Source organism: Brassica rapa, unplaced genomic scaffold (genome assembly GCF_000309985.2).
Source record: "Brassica rapa cultivar Chiifu-401-42 unplaced genomic scaffold, CAAS_Brap_v3.01 Scaffold0243, whole genome shotgun sequence".
NCBI lineage: Eukaryota > Viridiplantae > Streptophyta > Magnoliopsida > Brassicales > Brassicaceae > Brassica > Brassica rapa.
Genome location: NW_022610187.1, coordinates 12,736 through 22,895, shown reverse-complemented (window position 1 = coordinate 22,895; position 10,160 = coordinate 12,736). Strand labels below are relative to the sequence as shown.

The following is a 10,160-nucleotide window of genomic DNA, read 5'->3' as shown; positions in this document are numbered from 1 at the left end:
ACAAGGGGTCCCACGATTCTCATTCATAACTTGGCTAGCAGTGAAGAATAGACTATCAACTGGTGATCGTATGAGACAATGGGGAATGGTACAGAGTTGTGAACTTTGTGGAGAGAGAGATGAAACGCGTGATCATTTGTTCTTCGCATGTCCTTATTCCTACACAGTGTGGGAGAGTCTGGCTAGGAGACTTATTGGCATCAGCATCAATCCGGATTGGCAATGGACACTGCATCGCATACAAAGAATGAGTCAAGGGAAAGCTGATACTGTTTTGGTGAAGCTTTTGTTGCAGACCACAATTTACCACATTTGGAGAGAAAGGAATGGGAGGCGTCATCAGCAAAGCAGAGTCACCACTGATCATATGCGTCGGCGCATTGATAAGGCAGTGAGAAACAGAATCTCATCACTCAAATACAGGTTCGATCACAAATATGGAGGATTACTCAGCCGTTGGTTCCAGCTTAGTATGTGAAGAAGCACTGGTTCATACATAAAGATAGTAGAGTAGTCATACTTATGTAAATAACATTCTTTGCTTGATCAATAAATTTGATATTTCATCAAAAAAAAATCCCCATATGCCATTTCACACTTTTTAACTGGCTTAAACTTTTATTTGCAATAAAATTTAACTAGATAAAAAGTTAATACTAGAATACTAGTAATATATTAATGGCAAAATGCTCTACGAGAAACTATCCACTAATCATGCTCTTAGAGCATGTCCAATTCAATATGTAAGTGAAGTTCTCAAATTAAAAGAACATAAAAAAATAACCAAAATAGGAAAAAGATAAACTTTGTATCTGAAATGAGATGCTTAGAGAACCTCTTCACATACCTACTTGCCACGTGTAATGTTCTAACTAGTTAATTTTCTTTTTAAATAACAAAGTTAATCAAAAAAGAATAAAGTATACTCATTACAAACCTTATAAAAATAACTTATCCTAGACGCTCGACTTCTGCCGCCGATAGAACCCTAGGAAGAAAAAGTCACCAGCGCAGATTCAGTAGCTCCGGCGGTCGGTGGTTCTCACTGCCGCCGGGAGCGGTTCCGTCTCAGTTCCGTGTAAGATTTTATGGTTTTCTCTTCGGCTTCTCGACATTTTTTCTTGTAGTGGAATCAGATATGGGCTCAAGGTAAGATTCTGACGTTTCTGATGTTGGTCTCTGGTCGCCCTTGTCTGGATGGGAGAATCGATGGGTGCTGGTCTCTTTGGCCTTGGTGTGGTGGTCCGAATCAGTCTGGCAGATTCTGGCACCGCTGTAGCTAGACGGTCAAGCATTCTCTGGGATTCTTCTTCTGGTTGTCGCTATTGAAGGTCGAGGTTGGTTTTCATGTCTGTAGTTGTGTTGTTATTAGGTTCTTGTTGTTGCTTCATGGTCACGAGGCTTTGATGGTCTTGGATTCACCAGAGAGTGTGGGGGTTATGTATCTCTATCTCGCCTGGCTTGGATTGCTCCTCTAGGTTCGTATCGGTTTTCAGGAGCGCGGTGCAGGACTCAGCTGACTATGATGTGGGTAGTTACTTCTTCCATCGGATCTGGAGAGGTGATTTCAGGTTGGCGTTTGGTGGTGCGGAGTGCTCGGCTCTCTGTGATGGAGTTGGTTGGTCGTGAGGCAGTGTTGGTTTCTTTGTATCTTCCGTTTGGATCTCCCAACTGGATTCTAAGGCTCTATCCTCTGTTCTCGATAGCCTCTTGTTTCTTCCCGAATTACCTTTGCGTTTGTTGGTGAATTATCCATTGTGAAGCTTCGGTTTAGTGACGTTGTGCCATTCCTTGGTTTTAAACCGACGGGTTCTTCCGGATTTCTTGGTAAGGGACTTTGGAGCTTCAGCTCAATCGCGTTTGGTCATGGAGTAGTTTGACTGTAATCAGTTTCTTCGTCTACTGCTCGGGTGGAGATCCGTTCTCTCGTTGCTTCTCTTAGTTGAAGTTTGTTCGTGAGTGGCGGTTGCTTGTGGTTCTTATCTGAACTTGTCTTGAAGCCTTGCTATCACCCCCAATAATTTTGACCCTCATCGCCTTCTCGCTTATCCCGACGTCCTTATCGAATTGCTTCACTTTCTTGATAATGTTTTGTTAGCTCCAGAATTCTTAGTGACCTTGTTTGCTTTTAGGTCGTGTAAGGTTGTGTTCTTTTTAGTTGTCTTTCTAGTCTCCAGACGATATTGTTAATCGTGCAGGATGTTGTCTCCGGAAAGGTTTGTTCTTTTGCCGGCTTTGTGTATTTGGCTTTGTGCACTTCCGTTAAGTTAATGATAATCTATAGACGACAAAAAAAAAAGAATAAGGTATACTAAAATATAATTTTAAATCTGACAAGAACTTTTTTTTGCATACTTTACCGTTAAGGTTTCTCTTATAGCTTTAACAGTAGAGGTTTCTCACACAGTTTCTTCATATTAAAATAACAAAGAAAAACTAAAAAGGAAGAGAGAGATGATAGAAACTTGAGGGACGATTTTTTCAGAAGACTCATTTGAGTTAATAAATTGTTTTTATAGATGTCACATAAAGAGTTCGTGGTCCATCTTTTTTTTATTTTTAAAATTTATTTATGTTATTACATAATTAATATAATATTGATGAGATACTCTTGGTAGAGAATCTACCTCAAATGATGCTCTTAGATCTTTTTTTTGTCAACTACATATTTAACTAGAACAAGTTTTCTGAAGAGCACTTTGTCTATCAGTGTCTGATATATATGAGAGAAAATACATCATCTGGCCCTTGCCTCTTTTGCCAGTGAATCCGTTCGGCCATTTCTGTTCTGAGAAATATATAGAGATTAGATTCACTTATTCGAAGTCTTCCTCTAATCTCCAGAACACATCAATTTTTTAATTTCTGACGCGAATGATGGACTTTGTAGTTATGTCAACTAGGTCTGAGCAGTCTCTCGAAACAGATCAATGATATCCTCTTATCTCTCATGTGTGAAACTGTCCAAAGTAAGCCGTCCATCTCAGTATGTTATCGAAAAAGTTATTTGGTTCCTTTCCGCTCAATCCCGGAAACAATCTCTCTCAAAAGGTATGAATCATCACACAACGCTAGATTAGTAATAGCCTCTGTTTGATATTTGTTTTGTGCTTATCATTATATTCTTCTTGCCATTGTTTGTATTTTCCCTAATGATCATATGTTATGCTTTGCTTATTATTCTATAGTAACATATTTCATTAGCTTATTATCCTAAACACTTCGTTGATTATTTTCTTGATATATAGAATGATGAAAGCTACTTTCTCCTCAACGGCGTATTGACCGAAATCTTTTCGGGAGTAAGTGGATGGCGCCACCTTCCTTGGGATCTTTCCAGTAGATTTCTGGTATTTATTGAGAATACCCTACTAGAAAAGGTTAGCTAACTCTCAGTACTCTATAACTCAAGCTGATTAGTTATCGTTGATTTTTGTTTTTGTTGCCCGTACTCTATCTGCACTGCATTGTTTATCATGTGAACATGTATGTTTGTAGATTACCAGGAGCATTAGTAAATCTATTCGTGAAAAGACCTTACTTGCACTCATGCCTTTTGTTCAAAAACTTACTTTGAGCTTGGACGGTGATTGGAGAGATAATCTTATGCAGGTTCGTCTATGTTAGTTCCTTCCATAGCTAGCATGCAATTTCATTTATATATATGATTGTTTATATTTTCGGGCATTTACTAGCATGCAATTGCAAACCAGAGTCTCCACTTAAATTAGCTTGCATTTCAGTTGTTAGAGACCTGATTATCCCTGTAAGTAAAATTTATTTCATGATGTGGCTAATCTCACTTTCCACACACTTTGATTAAATCTCAAATCCGTTTTCTTGTAATGGAATGAAATTCATTCATTTCATTCATGAACAAATTTGTTATGGAATAGTTTTCTTTGTATTTTATCTAATTACTTTTGAAATGGGTGGAATGAACATTCCATTCCATTCATAGCAAATGGTAAATTTTTTTGTGGAATTGATGGAATCAACCATTTCACATAATTCCATTCCAAAATATTGTAATCCAGTTGCACCAAACAACTTTTTTCATCTCTTTGAATTGATATGGGTTTATGCTTCATCTGCAGAAGTTTCTGTTTTGTTTACTTTTAAAAAACACCTACTGGTGTTGTCTTTCTCATTTTGTTTGCAGTTTGTATTCGTGGTACTTTTTCCGTTGGTTGAATCAATGACAAAAAAAAAGAATTGATATGGGTTAAAATGTTTCATTTTTAATCTTCTGGGATTTGACACATCTCTTCTTTGATGCCAGTGTATACCAGAAGATAATGATGTAGGAGACTCTTAGATTTACAGAACCTAATCTAGAAGTTTTCCTTTTATTTCATGTTTTCCTTGTCTTGTAGAGATTTACCTTTTTATGTTTTAGGCTCTCTCTATATAAGAGGGTTTTAGGTATTTTATTTTAGACATTCATATCTTTTCTTATCAATAGAAGTTTTCAAGCTTTTATCTTTTCTGGTGGATTCCAGAGCTTAATATTCGAGTTCTTGCTTGAGAGCTTGATTTTGATCTAAGGGTTAGTGTTTGCTAACCTTAGTGATTTCCGACTGCGTCAAGTGGTATCAGAGCAAGGTCTTCTCCTTCTCTTTTCGAAGCTTGATCAGCCATGGGTGATCAACCAGTAACCAAAGCCGACTTCGAGGGTTTCGCAGAAGGTTTAAGGGAGGCAACCACAAACCTCACTGCCGTAACTGCTCAATTGGCAAATCTGGTAACTGCGTTAAATAATCAGGTTGTGGCTTATCCCAATCAGGTTAATAACGCCGGTCAAAGAGGTGGAGAAAGAAGACCAATTCGAGGTCAACAAGGTCGAAACAATCGTGATGTTTGTTGATAATTCTAGTTCAGAAGAAGAATCAGAAGAAGAAATAGCTGAAGGAAACCTACAAAACAATTATGATTATCGGGTAAAAGCCGATATTCCATTGTTCTATGGAACTATGGGAGTGGAGGAGTTTCTTGATTGGCAAATTGATGTTGATCGATTTTTTGATGTCATGGGCGTTCCTGAGAATAAACAAGTTAAGATGGTAGCTGTCAAACTGAAGAAGACTGCTGCAGTGTGGTGGGATAAACTCGTTGTCCAAAGGCAAAGACAAAGGAGAGGACCAGTTAGGACTTGGCGTCGAATGAAGCAATTAATGCTGGAGCGATTCTTACCGGAAGATTACGAACAAATTCTTTACAAGATGTATCTCGATTGTGTTCAAGGAAACATAACTGTGACCGAGTACACAGCTGAATTCTTGCATTTCTCTGAACGCAATGAGTTAGGTGAAACAGAGAATCAGAAGGTGGCTAGGTACATCAGTGGGTTAAAGGGTTCTCTTCAGGGAAAGATGGGTTTGCAAACCGTATGGACCGTGCAGGAAGCTTCCAGTCTAGCATTAAAAGCTGAGTTAATGGAGAAGTCATCACGCGGGTTCTCAACATTTAGAAGAAACACGGCTCAGACCAATTTTGAACCAACAAGTGAGAAAGAAAAGAGTGTAGCCAATAAAGACTCCAATCCGGGAAACAAAGGAGCTAGTAGCTCTAATTCAACCCAACAGAACAAGGCACCAGCTCAGAGACAAAACAATCCTTATGCTAAGCCTTCCATTGACAAGTGTTTCCGTTGCCAAGGACATGGTCATAAATCAAATGTCTGTCCAAGTCGGAGAACAGTTGCTATAATAGAGGAAGAAGATGAAGAGGATGAAAGGGATTTTGCTGAGAATGAAGAATATGAGGGAGCTGAATTCGCTGAAGAAGAATCTGGAGAGATGATAAACCTTGTGCTGCAACGAGTCTTGTTATCATCTAAAGAAGAAGGCCAACGTAAGAATTTGTTTAGAACACATTGTTCTATTCAAAACAAGGTGTGTAATGTGATTGTGGATAATGGAAGCTCAGAGAATTTAGTTTCTCAAAAGCTGGTGGACTATCTGAAGCTACCCACAACCCGTCATGAGAAACCGTACGGTCTTGGTTGGGTGAAGAGAGGATCACAAGTTCGAGTTAGCATGACTTGCAAAGTTCTCATATCTATAGGTAAACATTATAAGGAGGAGATCACTTGTGACGTTCTTGACATGGATGTTTGTCACATTCTTCTTGGACGACCTTGGCAGTATGATAACGATATCACATATCGAGGTCGAGACAATGTGATAATGTTTACGTGGGGCAACCATAAAATTGCCATGGCACCTGTTAAGGATTTTTGTAACACTGCGAAGGAAAAGAAGTCAAGTTTCTTGGTTATGACACATGACGACAAAGAGCTTGATGGGGATGTTCAAGAAGCAAGTGTTTCTATCCCTTGGTTGTTAAAGGGTTGTTGAGTGCAGTAACGGAGGAAACGTCAACCCCAAGAGAAGTGTTAGAAATTCTGGATGATTTCAAAGAGTTGATTGCGGAAGAACTTCCTAATGATCTACCTCCCATGAGAGATATTCAGCATCATATTGACTTGATTCCAGGATCCAGTCTGCCAAATCTTCCCCATTACCGTATGAGCCCTAAGGAGAATGAGATTTTAAGGGAACAGATTGAAGATTTGCTGAGAAAAGGATTTATTCGTGAGAGCATGAGTCCATGTGCCGTACCGGTTCTGCTAGTTCCTAAGAAAGGTAACCAGTGGCGGATGTGTGTTGATAGTAGAGCCATTAATAAGATAACCATTAAATATCGATTCCCTATACCCCGGTTGGAAGATATGCTTGATGAGTTGTCAGGTTCTAAGGTGTTTTCAAAATAGATCTTCGAAGTGGCTATCATCAAATTCGAATCAGGCCTGGAGATGAGTGGAAAACTGCTTTTAAGAGTAAAGACGGATTATTCGAATGGATGGTGATGCCTTTTGGGTTGTCAAATGCTCCTAGCACTTTCATGAGATTAATGAACCAGGTTCTCCGCCCGTTCATTGGTTCTTTTGTGGTGGTTTATTTTGATGACATTTTGATATACAGTAAAACAAAAGACGAGCATATGGAACATTTGAAGCAAGTTTTGCAGGTTTTACAAGAAAACCAATTGTACATCAATCTTAAAAAATGTACGTTCAGCACCAACAAGCTGTTATTTCTTGGATTTGTTATTGGTGAAGAAGGGATTCAGGTTGACCAGGAGAAAGTGAGTGCCATAAGGGATTGGCCGGTTCCTAAGTCAGTCACTGAGATACGCAGCTTTCATGGTCTAGCTACTTTCTACAGAAGATTTGTTAGAGATTTTAGTACCATTACTGCGCCTATCACTGAGTGTTTGAAGAAAGGGAAGTTTCATTGGGGATCTGAACAGGAAGAGAGTTTTGCTTTAATTAAAGAGAGGCTTTGTACTGCACCAGTATTAGCCTTACCCGATTTTGACAAAGTGTTTCAAGTGGAATGTGACGCTAGTGGTGTGGGAATAGGTGCCGTCTTATCACAAGAAAAACGACCGATAGCTTTCTTTAGTGAAAAGTTAAGTGAAGCTCGCCAAAAGTGGAGCACGTATGATCAAGAGTTCTATGCGGTTTTTCGAGCTCTTCGACAATGGGAGCATTACTTGGTTCAGAGAGAGTTTGTTCTATTTACAGACCACCAAGCTCTAAAGTATCTTCACAGCCAGAAAGTGATAAATAAGATGCATGCTCGTTGGGTAAGTTTTCTGCAAAAGTTTCCTTTCATTATTCAGCATAAGTCTGGACTCTTAACAAGGTGGCAGACGCCTTGAGTAGAAGAGCTTCCTTACTCACTATCTTAGCACAAGAGGTTGTGGGTTTCGAGTCTTTGAAGGAGTTGTACGAATGTGATGTTGAATTCAAGGAGTTATGGGGCAAATGTAATGGGAAGCATCCTTCGGCAGATTTCCACATACGAGATGGTTATCTTTTTAAAGGAGACAGGCTGTGCATTCCTTGCTCGTCATTACGAGAAAAGTTGATTCGCGATTTGCATGGTGGCGGCCTTAGTGGTCATTTGGGAAGAGACAAGACCATTGCTAGCTTGGAGACAAGGTTTTATTGGCCACATTTAAGGAGAGATGCGGGTGCTATAGTTAAAAGGTGTTATATCTGTCAGGTTTCTAAAGGACAATCTCAGAACACTGGACTTTATATGCCATTACCAATCCCAGAAGATATTTGGCAAGACTTGTCTATGGATTTTGTGCTAGGCTTACCTCGTACACAGCGAGGCGTCGATTCTGTGTTTGTGGTCGTTGACAGATTCTCCAAGATGTCGCATTTCATCGCTTGCAAGAAGACTGCAGATGCCTCTAACATCGCCAAGTTATTTTTTCGGGAAGTGGTACGTCTTCATGGGGTTCCTAAGACAATAATTTCCGACAGAGATACCAAGTTTCTGAGTCACTTCTGGATTACACTTTGGAGAATGTTTGGAACCAGCTTGAAACGGAGTTCTACAGCTCATCCACAGACTGATGGGCAAACCGAGGTGACGAATAGAACTTTGGGAATATGATTCGAAGTGTTTGTGGAGATAAACCGAAACAATGGGATCTGGCTTTACCTCAAGTGGAGTTTGCTTACAACAGTGCCGTGCACTCAGCTACAGGGAAATCACCTTTTTCTTTGGTCTATTGTTCTATTCCGAAGCATGTGGTCGATTTGGTTAAGTTGCCTAAAGCTCCTGGAGTTAGTATCTCAGCTGAGGCTATGGCAGAGGATATTCTAGCAACTAGAGACGCTGTCCGAGCGAAGTTAGAAGCAACTGGCCAAAAGAATAAAGAAGCAGCAGACAAGCGTAGAAGACTCAAGGTTTTCAAAGAAGGAGATGAAGTGATGGTGTTTCTACGAAAAGAAAGATTCCCCGTGGGCACATATCGCAAGCTACAGCCTCGCAAATATGGTCCATTCAAGATTTTGCGGAAGTTAAATGATAATGCTTATGTGGTGGCACTTCCAGAAGACATGAACATTTCTAATACGTTCAATGTGGCTGACATCTATGAGTACCATGCTGATGGTGTTCTTTATCCAGAAGAGAACTCGGGGTCGAGTTCTTTCGAGGTGGAGGAGACTGATGTAGGAGACTCTTAGATTTACATAACCTAATCTAGAAGTTTTCCTTTTATTTCATGTTTTCTTTTTATTATAGGGATTTACCTTTTTATGTTTTAGGCTCTCTCTATATAAGAGAGTTTTAGGTATTCTGTTTTGGATATTCATATCTTTTCTTATCAATAGAAGTTTTTAAGCTTTTATCTTTTCTGGTGGATTCCAGAGCTTAATATTCGAGTTCTTGCTTGAGAGCTTGATTTTGATCTAAGGGTTAGTGTTTGCTAACCTTAGTGATTTCCGACTGCGTATCAATCCATGTTGAGGCTGTATATGTTCTGAGGTGTGCCATTGATAAGTACCAAATAAGTCACAGATGAGTTGTTGGCATGATAAAGCCAATTGACTTCAGAAGAACCCCATATATTTCATAGTTTGTTCGAGAAAAACCAATTCAACTCTGTTATAAGCTTTTGAAATCTTTGTTTTATGCAAGATATGTATATGATACTCTTTTCTTAATTAGAGAAAATGCATCAACGCCATAGCAATAAGAATATTATTAGTGATCCTTCTGCCCGGTATAGATGTGGCTTGTGATTTAAAAAAAAATCTGACTAAGATAGTCCTTAATCTCTGGACAAGAATCTTTGAGATAATTATATATATATATATATATATTATATTGCAGAGACCAATGGTCGGTAATATGGAAATGTCGTTGGAATCAACATCTTTGAGATGAGCCAAATTTATATGATTAATTTCTGAATTCATATTTGACATTAATAAAAAGCGTTTAACCTGAGAAATGATATCATTACCAATGATTTTCCATAAATGTTGATAAAACCAAGCTGTTAAACCATCGAGACCAGAAGCACGATCCGCACCAATAGACCAAACAACATGTCTAACTTCCTCTTATATAATCTCGTTGCTCATGAGCTCACTAATCTTTGTGCAAACTCTCGATCGGTTCAAAGTCGTGAAGATTTTCCTCTATCACTGAAGTGTGAGAGGACATGTATACCTTTGAGAAGAAATTCTCATGATAATTTCTAACTGTGGTGTTCTTACTTTGTATCATGTACCATCCAACTTGTCATCAAAACCCACAACTTGTACATGACGTCATTGTCGATCT

General features: G+C 39.0%; 1 protein-coding gene across 1 annotated transcript; it reads left to right on the top strand.

Moving 5' to 3' along the window:
- Window positions 1-669: 669 nt before the first annotated feature.
- On the top strand, window positions 670-9,215 carry LOC117129908. The gene is made up of 2 exons (XM_033283123.1): window positions 670-7,653; window positions 7,782-9,215. The coding sequence occupies exon 1, from the start codon at window positions 4,857-4,859 to the stop codon at window positions 6,357-6,359; it is 1,503 nt and encodes a 500-aa protein (XP_033139014.1). The 5' UTR covers window positions 670-4,856; the 3' UTR covers window positions 6,360-7,653; window positions 7,782-9,215.
- Window positions 9,216-10,160: the final 945 nt, after the last annotated feature.

Bases quoted from the DNA above. Each gene is read 5' to 3' on its own strand.
- LOC117129908 (XM_033283123.1), top strand. From the start codon at position 4,857: ATGTTTGTTGATAATTCTAGTTCAGAAGAAGAATCAGAAGAAGAAATA.